The 27,826-nt window shown below is 35.9% G+C and overlaps 1 protein-coding gene across 6 annotated transcripts; it reads right to left on the reverse strand.

Annotated features, from left to right (window-relative positions):
* On the reverse strand, positions 1 to 27,810 carry milt (trafficking kinesin-binding protein milt). Of its 6 annotated transcripts, none has more exons than XM_013326726.1 (14): positions 26,133 to 27,810; positions 21,720 to 21,824; positions 19,169 to 19,273; positions 11,164 to 11,240; positions 10,728 to 10,892; positions 8,450 to 8,648; positions 5,837 to 5,967; positions 5,376 to 5,465; positions 4,852 to 5,072; positions 4,514 to 4,711; positions 4,168 to 4,310; positions 3,627 to 3,782; positions 3,386 to 3,533; positions 1 to 3,291 (listed from the first exon to the last, which is right to left on the reverse strand). In XM_013326726.1, exons 1-14 carry the CDS (start codon positions 26,278 to 26,280, stop codon positions 2,532 to 2,534), a joined length of 2,646 nt encoding a protein of 881 aa, XP_013182180.1. In that variant the 5' UTR covers positions 26,281 to 27,810; the 3' UTR covers positions 1 to 2,531. The 6 variants fall into 6 exon arrangements, with proteins under 6 accessions (XP_013182180.1, XP_013182179.1, XP_013182182.1 ...); XM_013326725.1 differs by having other exon boundaries at positions 1 to 3,306; XM_013326728.1 differs by lacking the exons at positions 19,169 to 19,273; positions 21,720 to 21,824; positions 26,133 to 27,810 and adding an exon at positions 17,726 to 17,803 and having other exon boundaries at positions 1 to 3,306.
* Between the last annotated feature and the right edge of the window lie 16 nt (positions 27,811 to 27,826).

Below are 27,826 nucleotides of genomic sequence, written 5' to 3' on the forward strand. Positions count from 1 at the left end.
TAATTTTCAGAATAAATTATATTTCTATTATAATACAATCGGAGCTACTTGTATAATATTGTTTGATTCGTCAAATCTCAATCTTTCCTTACAATTTACAATTTGTGCTTCTTAGCAAACATTTTAGCTTCAATGACGATCTTATCAATTCCACACAAATATCCCCTTCACAGCTCACAGCCTTTCGTCAATACCAATCGAATATTAATCATTTTCATTTAAGATAACGACACCGATTGTAGCCACAACGGAAATTATTGACAAAAACAATTGCACCTATACAATAAATCTACCAGCGACTCTTAATATGGTTTATTCAGTTTACAAACATTTAAACCTTCACTATGGTTATCTTTTAAAATTAATCTTGACATACATTTCAACATATGTGATTTTGCGCTTGATGTTATGTATTCATTTTTAAAAACAGAATTTCAATTTAAGACAAAACTATGTAGAAAACATGCAAAAGACTCCACTGCATCTTCTCTTTCATTTTCGCTACTAACAAGAAATAGCAATATGTTTTCGTGTCTATGTTTCGGTAGTGAATACCCTAACGCCATCTGGTGTATTCTTTGTATGTTTGAAAACTGAATTAACTGCAATTAGTAAAAGTGCGATTTCCTGCTAATCGCTGTGTTGGCATAGTAACTATCTAGCACCAACGGGGAGGAGGGGCTTGAACCAATGCAAAATCCTCTATACGTGACATTTGTGGTCGAAAATTCTTTGGTAATACTGCGATATAAATTTTTATTATTTTTTATTTTCAAATATCATCAGTTAATATTGAATAAGGGATGTTCGATGATCCTATTTGTACAAAAGCACATTCTCGTGCCTCTTCCTCTGAAAAAACTGAAATGAAAATATTTTTTGATAGCTAACAGTAGAAAAAAAACTGTTAATTACTTACATGATGTAACTATTTAAAAAATTCTTTATTGATTTTTTAAACGTTCCATTAGAAACATCGATCATCCCTTAATTATATCGCCACTTGATTGAATTGTCACTTCCTCTCCCCCATTCAATAACTTAATCAACATTAATTAATAAATGTAGTAAAACAATATTCTGACAGCACGGACAGGAAACATCTGACATCTGTATATTGTGTAATTCACAATGTTCTACAATTAGTAGCCAACACTATTATCCTACTTAGCCTATGGCATGCACCATTACGCCTTTAAAACCCTGAATCTTTAAATTCTACAAAAAGAAAGAAAAGATTAACTTGAATTATTTATATGAATTATTAACGGTACATACAAATATTGGACGAACACAAAATTAACCTGCCTTTTAAAATTATTAATAATCGTATCTAATTCTCGATATTACTTGGTGATATTTTATTAAAAACATAAATAATTTGTACTCTTCTAAATTAATGATTACATTAGTTATTTACAAGTTTTCATGACTAATTGTTAGATTAGAAAAATGATTTATGTTTTTTTTCAATGGAAAATTTTAAAGCCAAAAATATTACCGTCAATGCGACTGTCAATCTAATGCACCTAATATTAACTATAATATACAATCAATTGATAACAACCTTAAAACACTTCGATACACAAAATAATACACAAATTAAGTATCTAAAGGTAAAGAATACTGGGTTATCTGTGATGTATTGATGTAAAAAATATTATCAAATCAATAAAAACCTCGCATGCTTGGTCCTTGTAATGTATCTCTCTTCGTTTTTGAGCGATCTTCAAATAAAATACTGCGTTTGTTAGGAATGTGTAAGAGAGAGAACAAAAATGCCATTACATGAGTAGAAGCGATGCCCAACACGTTCAGTATAGATCGTACAAGTCAAATTGGTGCATAGCAAATAGTGTGTCATATTTTACTGTGACATGCTCATAAGTATAACAAGAGATTTACCCAGCGATGAAATCCAAACACACAGCACCACGCACCAAAATGCTTTGAACCATCTACACTTATCATTTTTCTTTAATCAGTCGTTATAAATGCACGAATGCGCGCTCTTTGTTGAAAAAATTAACTACAAAATAAAACAATGTCAAAAAATTAACACAATAATAGGACGATACAATTAAACAAAATTCAAAAGGTAAAAAAATCTCATCTATAGGATGAATATTTGGATGACTACTTAAAAACTAATGATAGGTACCGCATACAAACTCCTCACCGAGAAATCCGATCTAAATCTAAATCACAAGTGATAAAATTATAACGGCAACTACCCGCACCTTTATCGTATTCTCAATAGCAGAAAAAATATGTAAACAATTAGTGTTTTTCAAACATTTAATGCAAAGTTAGACTTTGTCCACTCTATAAGTGTTTATGTGCATGGTTACTGTAGTATGATTTGTGTGTAGTAAATGCAACGACAAATTGACTTTAAATAATTATCAACGTAATTTATTAATAATCAATTTGCTTCTACATGAAATCTCATACTAATGTGAATACTCGATTTAGATTAAGGGTCGAGTAGCGCCAAACGTATAAGTCTCGATGCAACGAAAATTATTTATTTACAATAGTCCACCCTTTCTGCCGAACAGAAGGGAGCTGAGCGTGCCCAAAGGGGAGGACGACTGCACGGGCGGACAGGGCGCCGGAGCCGCGCCCGCAGCTCCTACCGTGCCTAGATCGGTGCGCGGCCGCGGCGCCCGCACCCGACCCCGCCGACCATTTCCTCCGCTCTTCATACTGTCTAAAGCACCGGGTGTGTCGAGAGCTCCCTGGCCAGGATGTGCGGGCACCCCGAGTGGCGTATCCGCGGGCGGGGTGGAGGGCACGGGTGCGGCGGGAGCGGCGGGTGAGCGCAGCGTGCGCTTGAGACAGGTGAGCTGCTCCATGGGGCTACGGTGAACGAGACCGGTGTAGAGCGAGCCCGGCGTCTGCAGCGCGAGCGGGGCCAGCGCCCCGTCGGCGGCTGGCGAGGCGAGGTACCGGCGGCGCAGGATGGAGGTGCCGCTGGCGATGAGGGCGTGCAGCGAGGGCGGGGCGTCGCCGGGACGAGGCGTGGCGGGCGGAGTGGCCTCCGGCGAGCCCAGCAGCGGGCTGTTGGCGGGCGTAGCGGTGGGCGAGTAGTGGTGGCGCGAGGGCGGCGCACAGAGGGAGTCGCGACGCGAGCGGTCTGGCGAGCCGGCGGCGGAGGAGCGGCGCGAGGTGAGGCGCGAGCTCCACGCGGTGCCGAGCACGCTGCTGGACAGACTGCTCATGCCGCTGCCGCATACGCTGCTCGTGCTGCTGCCCGCCAGGCTGCCGTCGTTCGGGTGCAGCACCGTACTGTCGCACACAGAACTGATTATATTATTTCTGTGTGCGACAAATGAATGAGAACCTTAAAAGCAGGCATAAAAAAGACTAAGTTGACAAATACCTGTTGGTGAAGGTGTAGATGTGGCTGGAGTGCGGTAGGCGCAGCATATCGTCGTCCTCCTCGACGTCGGACAGTCGGTACAGTCGCGAGCCCACACCCGTTGACCGACTGCCACGCACCGCGACGCCCTCTTGTTCCTCTAATAAACCTATAAATTATTGATTGATGAATGAATTGTTTTATTTTCATAAATAAACAAATTAAGATACACTAATATTTTCGGTATGTGTGTTTCACTCGCCTGACATGTTCGGCTTGGCGAGCTGCGCCCAGGTGTGCAACGTAAGCGAACCCTCCAGCGGCTTGACGATCTGCAGCTTGTGCGGCGCGCGGAACCGCGCCAGCCCGCCGCCTGCGCCCGCGCCCCACACCGCGCTCTCCTCGCTCACGTCCCGCTCTACACAACACACATACAAACGTACTTTAATATGAGTTTAAAATCGCCTATTACTTTTCAATTAAAGTATGTCACTTCGCGTCCTTTTCTGACCACAAACGGCAATGTAAGACACTTTACAAGCAGTAAAATACTTAAGCTTGCGATACTTCAACTAAACTTCGTTATCTACGTTTGCACAGCACTTGTAACTTTTGAAATTGATTGTCTTTGTTTGGTTTCAATGATGTTATTTACACACTCTACATTCCTTCGATACGTAAATACAAATATTGGACAATGTTGTAATTGATCATAACATAGCAGCGGTTCTTACGTGTCGATAACGAAGTGAACACAGTGAAGAGTAGTTTACAAGGTTTCTTATTGTTTGTAGTTAATTTACCATTGTGTTTGCGGTGTCGCAGAATGTGCGAGGCGGCGAGCGAGGCGCGGCGCGAGTCGATCTCCTGCGGCGTGAGACGACGCAGCGCGGCCGCAAGCTCCGCCGCGCCCGGAGCGCCCGGCACGCCCACACCCGACCCGCCCCTGACACAAAACAATTACATTAGTAACCTAAATTAAAATATAAAGTAGTAGATATTTTATAGTAATATAATAAAACGAAATAATAATAGATTACTACTGCTTAGAAACAAAACCTGTGAGTTAAGAAGTACTGAACAATTTGAGCCAGTGCCTTTGTAAAAATATGCTAAACTGTAACAATTTATGATTCGTTATAGACTTACGGATAAAGATCCTCAGATTCAGCGTCGGAGGAGTAGTCCAGGAAGGAGTCCGCGGATGGGGGCTTGAGCGGTGGCTTGTATGCATGCAGCGGGCCGTCCGCAACGTCGGAGCCCGCCAACGACGCGCCCGACGCGCCAGATGCACCAGACCATCTGGACGCGCACTGCACCGTCTCAAACACCTTCTGCATGCTTGAACTGGAAACAATATACTTATATATTATTGTGTCAATTGATATCGTGATAGTAATATATTTTTAACAAAATGAAATGACAGAATCTGCGTCTCACTGTCAATAAAACAGCAAAAACGATGACAAAAGGATGTATGTACTGACTGTGCGAGGGGATCGCCGATGCCGGAGTCGAGACTGAGCTCGGAGTACACAGAGGCGTGCATCTCGCGGTGCAAACTGGGCAGAGTGGGCAGGCCGGGTAGCAGGCCGGCGGCGGCCGCCACGCTTGGCATGAGGCCGCGCGCCGGCTCGCCGCGCCGCCGCAACTGCCGCATCTGCTCCTGCGCCTCCGCCAGGTGCGCCGCCACCTCCATGTACCGCTCCTGATGGAACATCAATTATCATCGTCAGCTCACTATATGTCCCCGCTGAGAGGCTCGGAGCCTAGCTTAAGACCGGGGTGACTAGGTCAGTCAACCACGCTAATAAAGTGCGGGTTGATTTATCACACGATGCGTCGAATAAATGTACATGTTCAAATCAAAAATCACACTTTCAATAATGCAAGATGAAATTAGATGATTTGGTGGTTCAAAAATGAACTATTTATAGTTCAAGAACATCGTGTGGCTATAATAAAGATGTTTAAAGTGTCTTGATAAAGAAAGAATGATAATAAAACCTACCTTGGCATCAGCCAACTCCGCTGCGAGTGCATTTTGATTTTCCCTAGTTATTTCTAAAATTCGTAACGTGTGTTCGTGTTCGGCTGACAGCTGTGAACAAAGAAATATCATAAAAAAAAACTTTAGAAAAAGTGCTTAAATCATATCCAAGTTTTCATATATAAAATTAAAAATTACAATTTGTTAATGATGATAAAAATTTGGAATGTCAATGATTGGAGATAAAAGCGCGATAACTCTATTTTTAGATTTTTTCGACCTAATTAGCTTGTTTACTTGCAAATATTATTTATGTTTTCAAGGAGGTTAACAAAATGTTTTCATTGAAGTGCTTTAAAATTTGACTAGCATGAAACTTATCTTAATACATATTTTAGTCCTTATTTTATTAAAGAGCAGATAATATATGTTTTAATATAAATGTACCAACAGTGAAGTTCTACGGTTATACTATACAATACCTGTTGCAAATTACGTTCTGTGACGACAAGCCTGGAGTTAGCACTGTCCAGTTGCTGCTGCAGATCCGCGGAGCGCTGCCTCTCCTCCGACAGTTCGGAACTCAGCACGTTCGCCTCAGTATTTGCACTGGCTGAATACATTTTATTACATTTAGTATCAGTAACCTAACAAATTACATACTATAATATTAATTATCAAATTTCATCTTGTTACTGTCAAAATTGATTAAAATAAATAAATTTAATTTTCATAAATACATTAAAAAAAAACTTAAAATTCGACGACTTAAGAAGCGAAGATAAATCATCAATAAATTTATAATCCAAGCATGGGACATATTTTCTCTCGTTACATAAAGTTTTCTTTTTGTCTTAACGGGATCGAGTTAATCTTGAGAACTAATCAAAGTTAGTAAATCCGTTTATTAATTTCTTTGTATCAGTACAAATACTTGCAACACAATAATTGCGAACGACAAAATAGTTAATTAAGATATTGAGTGCATGAATACCGATTGCTTTGGCTATGAAGAAAGTTACAGTGAACGCGCACGCCATCTATTGTTGGGCCGGCCTTGATGTTTATCAGCGAAACAATTGTTTCTTTGTTTGTACGTATATAAGTGTGTAAATATAAAAAGTACAACAAATACATTTTGATAAAATATTATATTAACAATAAATAGAAAAATAATAGATAATACGCGCTTATGCCTGTCTGCGTGTGAATTCAATAGATGGTTTTTTTTTATAATAAAAAGCGTAACTTAGTTGAAGCTAAGCTTTCAGTATTAGAAGCTTATTGAAAAAATCTTGGACTAGGTTCGATAATCTAAACAGTTTTGTTATCCTAATTTTTAATATATTGATAAACGGGAAACTTTATAATATATTACGATTTTTTTATTTGGGTTTTCTATCGGCTATTAATACAAATGTAAAAAGTTAAAAATGTTCGCGGACTTTCTTCTTCCTATATTTTCTTCTTTACGTTGACTCTTCTTACTCGATGATAAAGAATTCGTTGAAACAAGTATGGTCTGACAGGGTGCAAGTCTTCTAGAAAACACACTGCTAGGCCACCTTGTTACACCGAACTCAAATCTTCTCTTTCCTTCCTTATCTTCTGCGTAATCTTGTCCATTTTCAAAAATCGATTTACCTAAGAATTCAGACTATATTCTAACTAAACTTCGTATCATATAACATTGGTTGAATCGTTGTTAATTGATATGAAACTGAGTTTAATAGAATATGACTGACCGTGGGTTTCTTAGACTAAAATCCCCAATTACAACATATTGTTATCTCTATGTTGTCGAAGATAATGACAGGGATGACGATATGTTTTATACAGAGATTTTAATCTGAAAAGCCAACGGTTAAAAGTATAAAAATGACATAGTAGAGTTAAATAAAAGACGAGCTTTATTTTAGTTGCAAAGTTGTGTATAATTCTGTTTATCGGACGAGGAAAATGTTTAAGAAAACCACATTTTAAAGTATCATTGTGCCTTATACTTGTGATAACGTAATAACCTTGCAGTGATTTGATTTGCACTACACTAATACAAGTTCGAACGACTTACATTCGTGTGAATAGCTTATGCAATCTATAAATATATTTACTTTATCTGTTATTTGTTAAATAACAAAATTATCACATATTAGATATAAATTATTTACAATAAATAAAATTCATACCCATAGTACATTAAAACAAAATAAATTAACAATTTTAAACGCTTTGCTGTTATTTAAAACACACAAACTAAACCAAACTTAACCAAGACAATGTAAAGTATACAAAGTTAAACAGTCGTCTGTATTTTTTGTTCGAAATAAACAATGAGAACAAAGTTATTTCAAGCAGTTAACAAATTACTGCAGTAGTTAGCACGCTATTGCGGTGTAAACGGAATTTGCACAAAACAACAAATACATAATTTTGTATATATTTAAATGACAAAGGGAGAAAATAATTTCTTTTAATTACACACTGAATGATAGATTATTGAGGTTTATTTATCTGAATAGCGAACGTAGCAATATAATAAAATTAACATTTATGACAAAATAATATATGCCTGTTAATATTACAAAATATATATAAATACATATGTTTTATGTATTCCAATCGTCTCAGGCAGAATAAACTTTAATTAATGTGTGTTGTTTATCCGAACTGTTGTTAACTGAACTTAAGTTGCGATCGATTCTCCGTAGTTTCCATTGTCCGCGCGATTGGTTCCGCGCCGAGCTTTGAATTACATACCGATGTTGTAATACAACATGACGAAGCGCGAATTATATAAACAATTTGACACACAACTTATTTAGCTGTTTTTGTACTAAACGACGGCCTTATATTATTTCGTTTTACGGCCATCGGATAACACGAACATCATGAATTCCGTCTCCATACATCCATCATTTGCTCATGCGTACTAAGACATGGCTAGTATTGTCATATACACCACCATTTACATTTCTTCTTGCTATTGTTACTGTTTAACGTTAAAGTTTTGTCTCGTATTTTTTATCCATTAGATCCATAGTCAGGCTAGACAAGAGAGTAGTTGCTGAAATAAGGTAAGTAATGTGTATACTTACAGAGCTGGTTGGCGATATCCCGGAGCAGCTGTCGCTCGGCCAGCTCGGCGGAGTCAGCGCCGGCAGCGAGCCTGGCCGCCTCGTCGCGCAGCGCGCGGTTCTCCCGCTCCAGCGCGCTCGTGCGTTTGCGCAGCGCCACCGCCGTGGGTGGCTCCTGCTCCTCCGTCGGAGTGCTGTCCTCTGTGTCATTTGTTAGCACCTACATCCCAATACAAACAATATTTTTATAATTTATGGCAAAATAATATCAGTCAAAGTACTAAAGAAAAAAAAATCTTGATATGCTTTGGAAGTAACAAATGAATTTGTGAAAAATTTCAATTTAAAATGTATAATTTACTTTATTATCTAATTGACAATATGCCCAACATTTAAATAATTAATAAAATGCAAAGTAAAAATGATAATTAAAACGCTAACATCGCTCCGGTTTATACAATTTTTATCTAATAAGATAAAAATATGACACAATATTATTAAAGTCACGTAAAGGATATGCGTACGGTTATCTCGAGATTGCGATCTTTTAAATACATGCGACACCTACCCCATTTAATGTTAAAAATATAAACAAAGTACACGAGCATATGGTATCACTATGCAAACATCATATTTATGTTAAACAGTACCTAAGATCTTGACAGTGAACTCTTAAGTCTGAGTCTTTCGATTTTTTTTAATACTTCATCTTGTTCTGTCATATTATTGTTTAAACATATTCCTTTATAATCTGCACAATAAATGATTTGAACAATCGGCGTCAGCGTTACCGTAAAGTTATGACGTGGTAAACTTGAAGAATAGAATAAATAGGGCAATATACTAGTTCAATCATCAATAACATAAATAAAATACAATGATTATTGTCACATTTAAATTATTTAAAAAGAATAACACGTTAATATACCATTTAAACTTACCATTAGGCAAAACACCGGCTTGTCTTAGGTTAACGACATTGAAATAACTACCGTTGATAAATGAAGGTCAATTATCAAATGTAACAAAACATTCTGTTTATTTCCAGAGTAATAATATGAAAAACAAAAGAATACTAGCAATTACTTAATAAAAATCTATAAAACATAGTTCTATTTGACATTTTATTTAATAAAATGACGAATCTGCAAGATATTTGCATTGATCATATCACGTGATTTGTTTTTGGTAGACATCAATGTTGCCATATTGTTATTTTCACTTTATTACTTTTTATAGAATATTGAATTATACTTTAAATAATTTGCGTCTGTATTTCACATTTTTCTTTATCGAAGTATTTATTATAGTGACTTTAGTGCGGAAGATGCTTATATTGATATTTCCCATTTCCAATACTGATGTAACGGTAACGCTTGGAAGTGGATTTGCATACGGTACTAGAAGTATAGTTACGTTTAAAATAACTGATTTGAAACAGCTATGATTGAATAAAATTGTGAGTTACTAGCTGACGCCAGCGATTCCGTCCGCGCGGAATTAAAAAACTTAGTAGTTTGTGTTCTTCCAAATTATGTTCTACATCTGTGCTAAATTTCAACAGGGTCCGTTTAGCCGCTTTTGATATCTTCAAAGAAACAAACATCCATCCATCCGTCAATCTATCCATCCATACGTTGGGATTTATAATATAGGTAAGATTACTTTGGAAAAAAAAATGTAACAATACTGAACGTAAGCTTTGTAGACATAACAATTGAAAGAATCTACAAATTCTATTGTTTTACAGTGTTATCGTACTCTTAATATTTAACTTTATTAAACGAAATATGAAAGTTCTTAACATGTACATGTAACTGTTTGTGCGTGTTGATGAATTGTTGCTGCGTTCCTGCAGCTGTCATTGTAAGGAAATAAACATGAACCATACAACCGGAAATTTAATTATTCCGATTCTGAAAAGTGCAAAACAATTATAATCTATATCAGATTAGATTGCCATATTTTTTACATAATTAGTGCAACATTCTAATTACTAGTTGTCGCTTTTGTATGGGTTAATACTATTTTACCGTGGGTTTCTATTGACGCAAAACTCATATTAAAAGTATTTGACGTACAGTAAAATCTTAGTTATAAAGTAAATGCCAATGTTTAGATGGATAGATGTATGTCGGTTGGAAGGTATTTCCCGAACGGGTCAACGGATCTCATTGAAATTTGGTATTGACGTTGTTAACAACGTAGTCTGGAGAAACATATATTTTTAAATCTGCTCGGACGGTGTCGCGGACGACAGCTCGACAGCTAGTCTGGTATATCGGAAGTTTGTATTTACCTGCAGCAGTTCAGTCTTGGCGTTGAGGTCGTGCCGCAGCTGCGTGACGAGGTCCCGCGCGCCTCGCAGCTCGCCCTCGAGTGCGGTCACTCGCGACTCCAGCCGCCCGTTCGCCGCCAGCAGCTCTTTGCCAATACGAGCTGTCAGCTCCAAATCCTTCTCTTTCTACAAAACGACCAATTAAAATTTTCACTTCACATATCGACCGCCATCAGCCCTTAGACGCTCGATGGTTTGAGGACAAAATAATACCAATATACATTAACATGAGGCTACGACGTAATATGTTTACCTAGCCACTAAAACAAAACAAGATAAAGAAATTGATATATTAAGATAACCTTCTTTTAAACTAGGTCTATTAAAACATAGGTAGTATTGGGTATACTTGAATTACAAAACTTATTAATATAAAATTAAAACAGATTTCACTTACTTCTTCTAAGAGCCGTGTTACCGCTTCGATGTCATTGTAGGTCTTTGTCATTTGGCTCACCCTGTTGCTGCATAGAACTGTAAACAGAACAAAACAACTATACTTATATTTCTCTTTTTTTTAATCCGTATACATTAGAGTTTCATGTAATTATAGGAAAACATGACTAAACATGACAAAACTAAATAAAAAGAAAAAAATTATAACTGTCGAATAATGGAAAGTAAATCAAGTTTGAGTATTTTATTTGTGTATGTTCATTTTATAAAATAAACTCTCACGACTTTTTGACCTACGCTAAAAGTAATTAATAATAGCTTTCCGATTTCCACCACAAGAGAAGAGCTCTCATCATTATTGAACACAAAAAGTATAAAAAGGTTTTTGTTTTAAATTACTTAGATGTAACAAAAAAATGTCAAGAATCAAATTATAATTTACTTGTAAAGGCACTTAAACGATTAAAGCTTGTAGTCTTGTTTTACAAAGCGCGTAGCTTTTACAAAGCTCAATCTGACCCGCACCCAACGCCCCAGGTAATAAATATCGCTTCACTTTTCACTCCTATTTATTATTTAAAACACACGTAGGTACAACTTTGATTGATAAATGTAAGATATAAAGAGAAAGTTCTAAAACTAATTACTATAACAAAAATAGAACTTTTTTTTAATTTTATTGTTTCCATGATTGACCTCGCGATCAAGATGCGCGCATGCAACGACCGAAACGGGAGACGTATTACGTTTTCACATAACAACTTTCTCTCTATGCTCGTATCTAATGAAACACTATGAATTATAAACGTCTGAACAATAGTAAGAAACAACCGTACCCGACATAACACATAGAAAACTTAACGCACGCTTAAACTGTTGTGAATCGAACTGAGTCGCGTGTAACGTTTTCACCTGAAAGCATTTATTTAATCACCACTACACCAATATAGATAAGATATGTACATTCTTAAAGGACTCTACACATTGTTTAAAATAAATACGAACCCGCTAAAATATCATCGATATTATTAAGTACGCTCATTAGTCCGATTTTTAATTTACGATAACATTCTTGAATATGATTGATAATAAAAATTTATTTTATTAACGTAATTGGCTGATCAAATGTGATGATAACACTTGCGCCAACCGAAGGACCGAATAAGAGACTGCGAGTGCGGAGAACGCGCCGCCCGCGCCCGCTTCGAGCAAAACAAAGTGTTCTATTGTGCAACATGGGAAAAATGAGTACGGGAGACAAAACATGCTTACAGTTTATTGATACCTGTCTTACCAAAGATCGAGACAACACAGAAGTGACATTAAAATTAAAAAGTATTTAATCAAAAACAGAAAATAACTAACCGATATTCGTACCTTGAAGAATAACCTTAGACCTCGAAATCTAGAAATGCGAGGCTTAAAATATTGATGGTAAATGACAAAAGCATACTAAAAATAGATAATTTAGCACACCACTGAATAATATTCTTGACGTAAGCGAGTCATAACAAGAGATCGATTTGTTTTCAATTAAATTGCTTTCTAACAGCACAAGAAACTCATGAGAAAATGTTTAAATCTTGCATGCAATCAACTTGCATTGTGTTGTTCACTTTTTACAACCCCTTACCTAACACCTCGCAGTGTTTGAACGCGTAACGATTGTCTATACTACGACTTTATTTCCAGCAGCTTTCCGTGAAACGTATGTAATATCAACAGAGCAAAAAGTCCGACGAGTAAAGAGAAGGAAGGAAAAATTTGACGTTTAAATGATAAATTACTAAAGATCGATATGGTTATTGAGCTAATTATTTTAGTTCACATTCAAATATTATTGATCGCAATAAAGAAAAGAAAGAATCACGCAGTATGTAAACAGGAATATCTTCTTTATTTATATCACATTTCGGCATCTTGCCAACTACATCTACCTTCCAAACATTGTAAAACCTTCCAAACATTGACATTGAAGAGATATCATGCATTTTATATTAATTTTAACAAACACATCAAACTCAAAGGTTGATTTTAAAGTTAAAACACAATAACATAAGAGATGACGAAGATTCAAATGATCCATTTAAATCTGCAGCTTTTCCTCGTTCATTTCATTATTATTCTAAAGCAGTACTACCTCATTATTACTTAAAACATAAGATATATGACCTCAACTATAATAATAATGAATAATATTTTCTTTTTACCACCTATTGTGTCGACCCACGCGCCAAGTGAATTGTTTATTATACTGTCTGTTAATACTAACATATGATCGAATGTCGCCGCAGGTTACATAAAATATGATTGCAAATATAAATGGATGATGAAGTATTGAGGATCAAAGCAAATAGAGGAGAAAAGCAAGATAGAACATTGTGCGAAGATTAGGTAAAGAAAACACGCTGAAGTATCCGCATATCAGGTGAAGATGATGAGATGATCAGTGCGGTGGTATCAGGCGTTGCCGTACCTCGATCAAGGAGCAAGGTCCTTATGACGCGAAAGTAGAGCCGGCCGAACCTGTCGCGCGCCACATGGTACAGGAAGTCGGGGTACTCGCCGAGACACTCGCGTAGCTCTGCGTCGGGGAGGAAGCTCAGCTCGCGGAACAGTTCGCGATCGAAGCCGGGCGGCGGCGAGGCGCGCCCCCCGCCCGCGCCCTCCCCCGCGCCACCCTCCGCCGCCGCCGTGGCGTGCCCCAGCCGCGGACATCGGCCCCGCCCGCCCCGCTCACCCCTCTCCCCCGATGCACCACCACCCACAGCACACACACCCTCGAATCACACCCGACTTGCACCACCCTCCATCGACGTCCTATTGCAAATGTCCCCCGACGCTCACTGATACATAACTCATCGTAGCACTCCACTAATTATATTGTCTGTTTCGAAGTAAGTCTGGTAAAAACCTAGCAGAATCGTGAAGTATGAATTAGAGGAAAGCTATTACATTGTCACGGCACGATAACGTGTCTGTCATATTCCAAATTTATCTTGGTTTTAATATTTGAAATTCAGTTATTGGTACAATGTCTGGTTTTGCAAATTTCATTAATCAGAAACTAATAAAATTTACTAAACAACACCTCCTTTCGCGAACATTGTTAAACAAGAACTGGCGCATGATATAGTGTACTGTATAATTTATAGTATAGATTATGTTTATATCTACGGATATCAATTAAACAAAACCATTGGAATTTATGAACCGATTACCTTTAGATTACAAAAGCTAGGACATGGATGTTAGTCAATGTAATGAGAATTATTATCCATCATATAAGTAAGTCATTACAAATCACATAAACAAAAAAAAATTGTTTGTATTTATATCAGAACAAATAACAGATGATTCCTTGCCTATTGTGACAAATCATCTAGTTAAAGAACTTAGCAAACATCACGGTCAAGAGGAAATAGAAAAAGACACGATTACGCCAATTGCCTCGTAACCTCGGCGTTTATCGTTGCAAAACTTCTAGAAAATATCATTCTATCTCAGAATGCACATGATGTGCGTCGTGACTACGAATAACAAAGAGAAGATTTAAACTGGACAAGAAACTATTAAATACAATGTGAAGACGTTAAAATTATTTGTAAAGTTGTAGATGACTTACGAAGTTAATGCGCGAAAAGACTATAAAAAACAAACAATGGATACAGAAAACTAACCATGAAATTGAATATTTATTTCTACAATAGTAATAATATTAAAGAAATAATATTCAATAATATGAAATTGCTATATTGAAAAACCTGTTTAAGTTTTCAGTGACAATACCAAGTCATGTTGTAAGACGCGGCGGCAAAAGGTCGGAAAGCACGTGACGTGTTCAGTCGTCAAATAGCCTTGACTTGTTCGTGTACTGCTTTTTGACACAAGTAATATGGCGCGACGTTGTCCATTGCGATATCACGAAATGTTAATGAAATAAATATATTGCAAATGTAAATCCTCTCAATGGCAACAATAAGTTAGCTAAGACAAACTGTCAGTGATCGATTGTTTTTCAGTCAATAAAAACATCGACAAGAAATATGCTACTAAGTAAAACATTTATATAAAAAACGGTAATCTGTTGATAAGGAAGAAATTATATTCGTTTATTAGTAGAATCTTAAAACAAGTTTTATATTTATGTTGGACTTTATGAACAGACCTACCTCACTCAAGGTGTTTTCCTTTATTAAAAAACACATCTCTTTATGAATCACCCACAGCGTTATGGACGGTTTCATTGGAATGGGATACGAAATTAAAATTAAATTTGAAACAATGGACCATGTATTATAATTATGTTAAATTGATTTCGCAGACCACGTAAACTCTTGATTTGAATATTAAAACAGTTTAAACTTGCGTTGCAGTTTGTTATTTCAGCTGTGAGACATCGCCGAGTGTTTTGGATATATTATTACTAAAAATAAAAGTATACTCAAATCCTTAGGGTTTTGAGGGTCTATACCCGGGACTTATTTCATGTGCCGCATTAATTCATAAGGAAGTTCTGATGCGTATCACTTGTCTGTGAGATGACTACATTAACTGTATTACAAAATACAATAATTTAAAGAAACCTTGGCAGCAACAATGTTCAAAATATTTCAAATATTCAAAGACTATATTTAGAATAGCATTGGATTATAATTGAGGTTATGTAGGTCGAATCGTGGCCTGAAACCTATTAAAAGCGATACACATTGATCGGATTAAGTTCTTTAAATTGTAGAACTTTGGCGTCGGTTTTATCGGATACCCCGTCGCAGTTGCAAGGCCTTGGCCCGGTTATGTTGAGTATCACCCCTTTAAAAATGCTGAGCTAGCTGCATACGGTTTTATATTGCAATTTTATGTAGCACTCTAGGCCAACGTTATTGACACACGACAAGTTATTACAGAGAAAGTAAAACATGACACGTGAAAGTTTCACGAGCATCTGAATTATAATAACAAGTGATTCCCGTTAAGACCTGCTTCTTAAAAGAAATTAGACATGGGATATAATACTTGAAGTTTAATAATATTTCAAAATCAAATGTATTCTTATAAATGCATACATAGAACCTTGGTAAACTTGTGACTTGTTTACATAATAAATTGAATTAGATATTTTGCCGCAACACACGTCTGAAAATATATTAAAGTACCTTCATATAATTGAATTGTTTGCTTATTAAGTGGGTAATAAGAACTTCAAACATTAAACGTCATGACTTAATTATAACTGATAACGATAAGAACATTATCAAGACGAAGTTAATATAAGTACATTTTAATAAATTAAGTGACGTTTCTTGATACTTGTAAATACATTTACTTTACTTAAATACAATTCTACGTATGAACACAAATGAAACATCTTTTGAATACTAATTCGCTATTTCTGCTTCAATGCGGTGCGTTTAGTTGTAACTGTATTGCGTGCTACAAATTATATGTTGTAAAAATCAAACCATATCTTCTTATGAAATTATCAAAATATTAAGTACAAAACCATACATAAAATTAAAAGCAGTAAAAGTATCAAGTACTAAGAATACAATTATCATATATGCGGAGAAAATTTTAATCACCCAACACGTAATCAAATATCAAAAAAGCTTTCTTTTTTTTGGAATGTCAATAAAAACGATAAGAAAGTTTCACGATCAAGTGCATATGTATGCAGCACTGATTCACACACAATGTGTCACACACAAATTGTTATTATCGGGCAAACACCGCGCATTGAACGACCACTTCCGTCCGCACCGCGGCTATAACTAAGCTATGCTCTGGCCACGATTACGGTTGTATGGCTAGCAATATGACTGTTAAGATCGTTCACACTATTACGACTCTTATTTAGAAAGCAATTCAATTGATAATAGCATACGATATAATGATACACGGTATATTAGTAACGAGCACCGCATGTGCGTAATATCAATGCTTCGAGACGTAGGGTTAGCAGCGGGTCTTACAAAATTGATAAGAACATTAAGTTATATACAGAAATATGTTTCATTCATTATGGATTACTAAATACATATTAATTTTAAATTAGTGCTACAAAAAGCAATACAATAAACAATGTCATCAGTGAAAAAAATACTTAATCAAGACTTCATTTAAAAGCAGACTTACTCATAGCGTTATCCTTATATTCGTCTCCGTGTTTTAAAAAAATAAATATATAAGTGGATAGAAAGCTCACTAATATTTTAGCAAACATGATAATATATAAAAACGTAAAAGCTTTTTATTGATATACTGAGCCGTGTCACAATATTTATACTAATTTATTAGAGCGAAATACGGACAGGAAAGCTAAGATGGACTAAATTCTTTGTGTCCTCACGGTCAATAACTAAGTGTCTGGGGTACTGCGCAGGCTGGGGTCGGGGCAGGGGCGGCGCCGCCGTCGCTGTAGACGTTGCGCCGCTACTCCCCGATTCCCGGCCACCTCAATCGTTGGCTGGACGACTGGGCGTCGAATTTCGCACCGCGCAACCGAGATACGTTCTAAAAGGAACGATCGATGCGAAAGTATTCGCCATGCGGAGGCTGGTTACCTTACGTAAAATGCGTGTGCTGGTTCATGGCATGGCAATGGCGTGATGCGATTTCGTGATATAATTTAGCGATCGGCAGGTGATTCACGGAAGATGCGAGGTCGGTATATCAGCGAGTGCAGCGGTGCACCATTCCTCGCTATGTTTAGCGCGACCGGCGTGGTATCGATCAGCAGCACGCGTGTCGCGTCTGCACCGGCGCGGCCCGCACTGCTATCCGCGCGCCCTGCCCCGCGCATCGCCCCGCAGCCCGTCGCCGCGCACGCGCTCTGAACGCTCGCGCAACTAGCGTTAATGCGCTACAATACGAATTTTTATTTTATTACAGACAGTATCATTAAAGTTCTCATTTTACTGTCTATCAATAAACAATTAACGGCCTCTTATCAAAAGCATAATCATCATGATGTAGCAAGAAACCGCAATCCAACCAAGTCACTGTCTGCGCCGACGTCAAATCGATTTTGAGCAAAAGCCGGGAGACGCCCTGAAAGGGTTGTATCTATATCTAAGTTGTATATTATGATCATGAATCCGCAATTTAGCGGAACGAAACTATAATACCGATACCGCAATGGCAAAGAGATTGTTGCAATTTGCTTTAAGGTCAACAACTTAATGAAACAAGCAATGTTAGGTACATTACAAGGAAATTATTATTTAGCTAAGATTTTCTTCATATGCTTATATATGAAAAAGAAAAAAATATTAAAAAAAATATTTTCAGTCTTTTCGTTTAGACGGATTAGAGAAAAATATTAGTTGTTCAGCAGGAAGTGTAGCTAGATTTATTTATGAAATACGGCTACGTTGAGAAACTTGTTTTATATGCAAATATAACTACTATCTCGTAACTAGACATTAACGATTAAGGTAAAACATTCGCTTTCAGCGTACTCAATTAATATATAAAATGTAGTTCCTATTTCTTTTTTACTTTTTGTCTCTTCCATATTTTTGTAATCTTGTCTACCTAAAGTCTTAGTAACGAACAACAGGTTCTTTTTATAAAGTCGGTAAAGTTGTCCAAAGAGTGTCCAGGTTAAAAGAAGCTATAAGGTAATTTTAAGGCGTAGTTTTAATTTCCAATTGGTTCAAACATAATGTGTAAACACACAAAGAACTTCTCGTGGGCGAAATATAAATTTGTTATGTACACGTCTTAAATAAGGAAATTTCCTTACTTTACTGAGAGAAAATAATAAATAAAGAAAAATATTTTGAAACAACATCATTGAAGACAATGAAAAATCAATGGAAATAAAAACATTAGTACTTACATCCGTATCTTACTAAAGCAATTTCATAATTAATAACCATAATTGTCGTGAGAGTTTATATCTTACATTAAATGTTATTGACACTGAGAATAAAAAGGAAACAAATAACAAACATAACATAATTAAAAAAAAAACAATATATTTATTAATTAATTGTACTCACGGAAGTAATTGAGTGTTTCCCTGATCTGATCAGGCGTGAGAGCTAGGTCCTCGGAGCTGAGCGGCAGTGCCGGCGAAGGTATGAACCAGTCTTGATTCTCGTACCCTATAACAAAATATCAAATTTGAACATTTACAATCATAAATATAATTTATACGCACCAACAATGTTCAGTCACGAGCTAAAAAAGTCTGAGTACGATGAATCACACAACGTCCTCGTTACATCCAGTTCAATCGTGTTAAACTCCGCACATGTTTAAATTGGTACCACATTTGATACTAACGTGTGCACATCACTACGTTCGTTCTCACGGTCAAACACTAGCCCTGATAACTCAGGGCGCAGGTTATCAGACTAAATATTCCAACATTTTAACTACACTTTAGTCATGCCAAGACTAAAAGATTAACAGCTGTATAAACGTTCACACCGTATCAAACAGAGAACCCAAATAAAGAAATTTGGAACCCGCCCTACGAGATTAAAATATCTAGTTTCGATCAATCTTATAATGAACCTTAGAAACCGGTTTAATAGTAGCTAAAGGTACTTGTTGTTGGGAACGTATGGAATGAGAAGCTTTCACTCGGTCCAGTACACTTGTTTAATATGTAAAATTACCTTGGTCTAAATTAATTTCATTTAAAATTATAGGTAATAAGTGAAATAGTCCCTTCATTAAGGGAGATGAAGGATGTCTATCTTTGGATATCAACTATGCTGATGGACTAACATCTGCATGACTATAAATAGTTGCAGCTGCATTTTAAAATAAATTATACACACTATCCATTGAGTCCAAGAAGATATGTCCAATTCAAGGTGCTATGTCTCGTCGAGTCCCTGTCATAAGTTATCAAATTTTGTGACATAAAGTCTCCAAAAATTACATAGCAAATACTAAAATTTCATTTAAAAATAGTTATTCCGCATTTCACGTTCGAATACAGATCATTATACAATAAAATTTAAAATAGAACAGAACTAGCTTCCGACTACAGAAATAGATATATAACTATGTTATCAAAGATTCCTTCATACGTCATCAAACGTACATAAACTTGTCTGAGTTATGCGTGGAACTTCAAGTACTAGCCAGTTGACAGAGATCGCAGGTTATAAGACCGGTCAGCGGACGATGACTCGCGCCGATGAGACACCATTATTAATAGAGCCGTGCGACGCCGGCGCCGGAAACCCAGCCTCGTCGCTTTGTACGGAACATCAGTTATATGCACACTAATTAACATTCTATAACACTTATTTTTCTACACATTTAAATATCAATATTACGTAAGATTCCTTTCATGTCAAGGATAGTAAAGATATTGATTTTTTATTCATACATGTTTTAACTTATAAGGTTATTAAATTAAAGTTGAAATGATATAATGTTTTGTATTTTACAATTCAATCACTATCACGATAAGTGATGTAGGTTAAGGCTACACATAATACTGTGTCACGAACTGCTATGTTGTAAAAATAATATAAAGACATGCAAAAAGGTCTAAATTTACAATATAACACTATGGTTATCAAACAAAATAGCAATATTAAAAATAGTAAAAGTTTAAAAATATTTTCAAGACTTTTCTATCAACCCTATCGAATTCGTAGAGAAACTTTCATCTTTTTGATATGGTTTTAAATTTAAATCTCACCACAGATAGATAAGAAAGGTCACTTCACACGGAACGGAGCCGTAAAGTATAGATAAATCTTAAATACTATTAGATTAACAGACAGGTGGACGCGGTATCTGTGAGAAATATGTAAACAAAAGCGGATTAAAGCTATTTCTGTGTTGCATTTAAGCTTTATCTCTCATGATATCGATCTAGTCTCATTTATGCGCAAATGTGAAACCTTGGATGACAGAGAAGTTGGATAACCTATCAATTATACAGATTATAATATTAAATAAGCTCCCACGTTCTTCCACTATAAAGGTGGATGCATGTAAAATCAATATTGAAATGACTGCATTCACTTTACAATCAGTATATTCTAAAAATTAATGAGTCTTATTTTTAACCATGTCATTAAGATAACATTCCATATCATCTGAGCATAATACATTTGATAGCAACAACAATATTTGCACCTATCTTTTAGTTCGCATAACATACGTAATTAAACATGGCCTAGATCTGTTTTCTCGGACGTATGAAAATATCTTCAACCTCTTTTCTCAGCTACACTTATCTATCTTGACATGTTTATAAATTAAAATAAAATGTTCTTACGATGTATTGCCAGAATAAAAATAAGAATAAATACATATAAGAAAATATTGAAGATAATTTATAAATTGTAACCACATGGTAAAATAAATTAGCCCTTTTCCAAATATGTTAAAATAAAACTTATTAGTATTTCGTCTTCCTCTTATACCAATATTATGGGAAACTTTTGGTTCACAAATTGAAAGGAACAAAAATAAAATCATACGTTTGTTTTGTTTTCATTGAGAATTCGAACCTTTTGTTCACCGCGTTTTGGAAGCGCATGCGATCGCGACCACAAAGGAAAATTAAAATATTACCTCCGAATTGTGTGAGTGAGTCTGCTCGCAGGCGGTATTTCGGTATGTGCTCTTGCAACAAGCTGACGATTTCTACTTCGGGCACCTCCTCGCTGTTGCACACCTCTGCAGACAAAGTAAACACAATATTAACACAAATAACGTACGTGACAGGTTTTACTTCACTTAAAAAATACACCCATACTTGAGAGCCTGAAGAGGCAGAGATAAAGTAAACGTATTACTTTATCCAAATTTGCAACTTTGAACACATTTTACACAATGGTAGGGGATATAATTTCAGGTAACACCCATCTTTGCCACGTCTGCAATCTATGCGCTCTTTCGTCTAGGTTATCCCCTACCATAGGTCTTCTCACATTTGCACGATAGATTACTCTAGACATCCAATAGCTTATCATTAGATAAGTTTTCTTCGCGTAAGTGAAACTTTACGAGTAAAACACGAAGTAAGATATTGACTTGGCTAGAAAGTCTTAGGTTTGAATACGAAGTCGTGACTTGGAACTTGAACTTGAGTAGCGGCTAGTAGTTATACGCGGAACGTATTTGGCACGAGCGTCTACTTTCCGTATTTAGCATGGAGGCACCAGACAGAATCGATAAAGCTCCCCCTCTCTTCGGGGGGAGCGGGGAAGAGGGAAAGGGAAAAAGGAGGCGGCTCGGCGCGCCATCTGCAGGGCGTACTCCCCGAGTCCCTGCAAATATTAGTCTGGTATATGTACTTAAACAGATCAATGAGAATTTTTTAATTGTTTACGTCTCTAGGTATATCGATAATATTAATTGATATTTCCAATGCCGATATTCAATTAACTATATATATAACTATATATTAGCACCCTTAACTTAGGGTAGGCTCCGAGCCCCTCGGTGGGGACGTATAGTAAGCTGATGATGATGAGATATTTAATTTGGCCTCATATACTCATTTCAATTTGAAAGTCTTTCAAATGACTAGGCTAATGACGCTCTTCTCTTTTTATTTCTATGAGAAGACATAACGGACAAAAAGTTTCAACTTGAAGATTTCACATTTACAACCTTATGAAGATAATAATTATATGCTACACGAGATGATGCGGGAATAGGACAAGCCATTATGACATTTAATTTTACAAGTCATGATAGATTTATAAAATATTCCTTGTAAATTTTATTTGGATGCTTATATGTACATATAGCCTATCGCAAGCACATTACTTTGGTGTAGGTTTTTCTTAGCTTAAAATAATTCCAAGTTTCCTTTCCTCGGCGTGACTTTCACGATTTCACAACAGAGATGGCTACTCGCTTAAATAACAACATTTATGAAAAAGTACACGTCCTTAATATCAACATATAATAGTTAACAATCATAGAAACATATTCAATACTTCTTTCATTCAGGAAAAGGCTAAAGTACAATACTACTCCATTGTATACTACGCTATTGTATTTTTAATACATCCGATCTCGTTTGAATAACATATAATAACGTTTTACAAGATCTTTGTCGAAGAATTTCACACGTTGCAAACATTCCATTACACTGCAACATTGGATGGATTGAATTGTATTCCCGCTCTTGCAGAAGCACTCTCATTTGTAATCGTGTTCCGTAAAACCATTGTCTTTAAAGCATTTGCAATGAGTCTGGTAAATGTTCACATGGGAACAAAAACGTCAACGGTATTTTGGGAATCATCAGAAATTCATTGTCATTAAATAAATTGACATTGTTTTGATTGACTGCTTCAAACTCTGATCTCATAAAGCAGGGGTGACAAACTTTTACGAATCAACGTGTAATTTTTAACGAAATGTTTTTTGCATTCATAGACGTGCCATCAAATAATCTTTACTATGTGATTATTCAGATTTCATAGCGTATATATCTCTCCCATTCGCACCTCATATACCAAATCAAGCATCATTAAAACGAATAAAGAACACTCTATTAATATGCAGTTCAGTTGTCGAGTACCTACTTTATCTAATCTTAAAAGATAAAAATTATAGATTGCATCAAGAGCACTATTAATTTTTATTTTTAAACGCCACTCTTAACACGTGATAGCAATTTTTTGTTCAAATTAGTTACTGTTTCAAAACAAGTAGGTGTAAGAAAATCTTTAGGAAATATTGGCAATTCATGCTTAAGTACTATATGCCAAATATCGCAAAACAAATCATTATGTAATGAGAATAATCGAGAGCCAATAACTAAAATAACTACGCCTAACAATTACCATTAATTAAAGGTCTATATTTCAAATCATATTAATTCTAAATGTATTTCAGCAATACGTTACCCATTTATCTACTCTAAATGTATTTGTACAGATTATTTCTTGCTTTGAATCGCTATTGAATTATACAAACGCAGTCTGTCTAAATTGAGATAGTATAAGATCACTTGAAAATCGAATCAATACCGCTCAAGCCAGACTCGTCGCATGTAATACGTATAGAATAGTACGTATAGGCGGGGTTTGCGCCTGCGAATCTAGGGAGTCTGGCCGAATCGATCGCACCCGCTGGCATCTGTGCCCGGACTCGGAGCTTTTATAACGGCTAGTCTACAATGTCGTAACGTCTATAACAATATAGCCATTCTTCTTATTCAATTTGAGACTTAACAATATGTTCTTACAGACACTACGATAGTTGGATTTCATTATATATTGTGACGTAATTAAATTTACATTGCAAAATTCGAATGATTTTTCAGATTTTTTAGCTAGCTTCGCCCACATGCTCTTTATTAGCAACCTCTAAATTTTGTCATACACCTTTCTATAAAACAGAAAAATATGGGAACGGGGTTACCAAAATGATTAGATTTCTTGAAGCTTTTGGCTAGTGTAAATGAAAGCCCTGTCCATAAAAAAATAATAAATACACAGTAATTACAAGGGTAAATAAATAAAATTAGCTTAATATTTATTTGGTGTTTGGATTGAAAACATTTTAACGTTAATTGCCGTTTTAATTATCAGTTATCTGTTTTTAACCAGTGTCGTGCATTTACTAAATGACTAAATAAACTGTAAAGTTGAAACAATTTTCATTTTAACCGAGGCTATTAATTTAACACTGAAACTAAAAGATTCAACAAATGAACAATTAAGTGAATGCACAGATAAAATTACCGCACATTCAGAATCGAAGCACGAACAGGTAGACTGATTAAGGGCATTGACTGCTTCCCTTGCATGATTAGAATGTTAGCTGTAACCTCACACTACCGTACTAATGTTGTTTCACACTAGGGCAGAACAGTACAACAGTTCAGTACTGCTAAGTTTGAACGCACAACACCGAAACAGAATAATCCGCCTAGACAAAGTAAATTTGATCAAGGATCTCTAGTAGAATCTTCAAAATCTATCATAATATAAAACACGCAACATGAGACATATCGAACTTTATTGTCAATTCCTTAAAATTTTAACTTTTCCATCAGCGATATTTAACATACTTTGGACTGTACGGACAGTGATATTTTCACAGTAAATGTGCGGTTGAAACAATAATAGCAGTACTGCACTGTCTACTATTCTGCCTGCCGTCTTCGTGTGAATATCGTAATTACCGTACTGATGCGGCTTCTCAGTCGTACTCATTAGTACTATGTCTTTAACTTTGCAACGCAGGAGAAAGTGACATAGCTTATCTACATCTAATTATAATACTGCTAATTTAAATACATACTTGACTGGAATACTGCAATCTATTTTAAATTTATATCTTAATTATAAACGTAACACGTCTACATAAAATGAAGGAGCTGAATGCTCAGTATTACATCGCAAATAATATATATATAAATATAAATTTAGTGTTTTTAAAAGTAAAGGAAACGATGTAATATACTGACTCACTTGATGAATAAATGAAATTTGTAAGTACGACAAAAATATAACAATACGTATTTTTTATATAAATTTAAATCTCAAAACAACTTAGGATCGTATTTGAACATTATTCTTATTATTCATTGAAACAAAGTCTATTAACAGCTCCTAACAACAAACTGTATTCAAGGGTACACCATTACGACCGATAACAAAAAACAATTACTAACTAATGATTATAAATAAACTGTTGTCAAATTAATTTGAATCTAAATAATACGAACATAAAGTTTAAAGTTGGATTTTAAGTAAAAATGTTACTTTGCTACATTGCAAAAAATGGTTTGAATTTGTAATCTACTTGAAGGAATATACAACTCACTTAATTAAGTAACATATTCCAAATTATAGAACATCTTAATGTAATCTTGAAAACCAACTATGCGGTGAGTCGCCTGTCATAATACTTGTATTTTAACAATATTGCCATCCTTTTCATTATTTGTGAAAAAGCGAGATAACAATAACGTTCTTATACCGACTTCAATTGCAATTCACGGTCATGAAAACTTACCATCACTCCAAGCAAGAAGCAAATCTTGCTGTTTTTCGTGCATTTCATTGCGTCTGCGCGGCCGCGGGCGGGCTCGCCTCTCGCTCATCGTGCTACATACGCAGCCCCGGCTGTATCCCACACAGAGTCCCGATCCCACACCGCACATAGGCACATAGGTAGTTAGGACGTAAAAATAAACAAAGAGTCCACATTTACCGCGACATCTGCGGACGTGCACTGAACGCCAGCAACCCCGCTAATCATAGCTATAATCGATAATGATATTAAACGTCACTGAATTCGATAATGACACCGAATCATGGAAATTTACAGTACGATCTGTACAATATAATTATATGCTCAATACTAGTCAATAAACACTAAGATTATTAGTGCAATCACGTTACTTAGAATTTTTTTTTCGCAAAATACGAACGCTAATTAACAACAATAGATTTCAAACTATAAAAGACGGGATAAATAAACCTTAGCGCTATTGCAAATACTTTAAACAACATTTAACATTATTTAAATACACAGAAATTAAGAGACTGTTAAACCATATGTAGATTAACGACCAAAACGGTCACAAAGTTGCAGAAGTGCAGCTAAATGTGTTATCTAATCGTGTGTAATAAAGCGCAGTTTATTTTGTCAAAGTCCTGTAAATAGAACGGTTACGAGGCCACACGCACAGTTCTGGTGTGGAGGTGGTGCCGGTCGTCGCACTCGCTCGCATCGCCAATAAAAATAAGGATGTCGTCAATATGTTGGCATCAGTACGATAGGGGGGTCACCTCCGCAATGGGCTGCCCCGTTACTACACTCGACTAACGCACCCACGGCCTTGTGTATGACCTTAATAGGCACAAACAACTAAGTTTTTGTTAGACTAAAAAGCAAAAAGAATAGTGTTCCGTGAAAAGGTAATAAATTCATTTGTATAAAAAATATATAGTCTATGTATATCGTTGAGCAACTACGCCGCAGATAAAACATAAGCGCGTTATGTAAACGTTGACCCAAGCATGTATTTACTCATTATCGTTTCTTGAATGCTCTCTGAATAACCATGCCAAAATGATTTTATAAAATCTTACATTTTTAAGTGGTCTCAACCTTAACGGTATTTAATTGAACAATTTGCGCTTAATAACTGAATTGCAATCCAGCTTTTGAAGCTCGTTTTTATTAACGAAAGATTAATCATACAGTTATTTTAATAAAGTTTACCAAACACTCTTTGTACTGGTTAAGTTGATATAAAGTTTATATTGAAATGTCAAAATAACCACTGGTTAAATAATTTGAAAGTACTGCAATATAAAGCAAAGCGAATTGTTATGATCATGCAAACCGGTTCACATATATAACGCCGATACCTTTCATTGCTCTTTCTTGATTGTGAACTATATTGATGACTGGATCCACTTTATTTAAACTAACATTCTATTATAATCATAATTTGAAAAGCTTTACATTATAACGTGGCAACTCCGGGGTTTGCTTTTATTGAGATGACTTATGACTCAACTTTCCAACAGTATACCTTAACATTAGACCTTATTAAAATGAACAAAACATGAATTCTATCAAATTATCTAATAACAGTATTTTCAGCTGTTTTGTTATGTTTTTAAAGAAAAGGTAAATGTGAGGCGAGATAGCAGCGTTAGTTGGACAGGCGCGGTATAAAGCGCGGCGTTGGACTG

This window comes from Papilio xuthus, unplaced genomic scaffold (assembly GCF_000836235.2).
Source record: "Papilio xuthus unplaced genomic scaffold, Pxut_1.1 DF828780.1, whole genome shotgun sequence".
NCBI classification, from domain to species: Eukaryota; Metazoa; Arthropoda; class Insecta; order Lepidoptera; family Papilionidae; genus Papilio; species Papilio xuthus.

What these genes read in the sequence shown, in the direction of transcription:
- milt (XM_013326725.1), bottom strand. Translation starts at nt 26,280, where the DNA reads ATGTGCGGTGTGGGATCGGGACTCTGTGTGGGATACAGCCGGGGCTGC. An exon ending in TAACACGGCTCTTAGAAGAA is followed by an intron (nt 10,893 to 11,163) that starts GTAAGTGAAATC and finishes GTCGTTTTGTAG; the next exon opens with AAAGAGAAGGATTTGGAGCT. An exon ending in CGCCAAGCCGAACATGTCAG is followed by an intron (nt 3,534 to 3,626) that starts GCGAGTGAAACA and finishes AATAATTTATAG; the next exon opens with GTTTATTAGAGGAACAAGAG.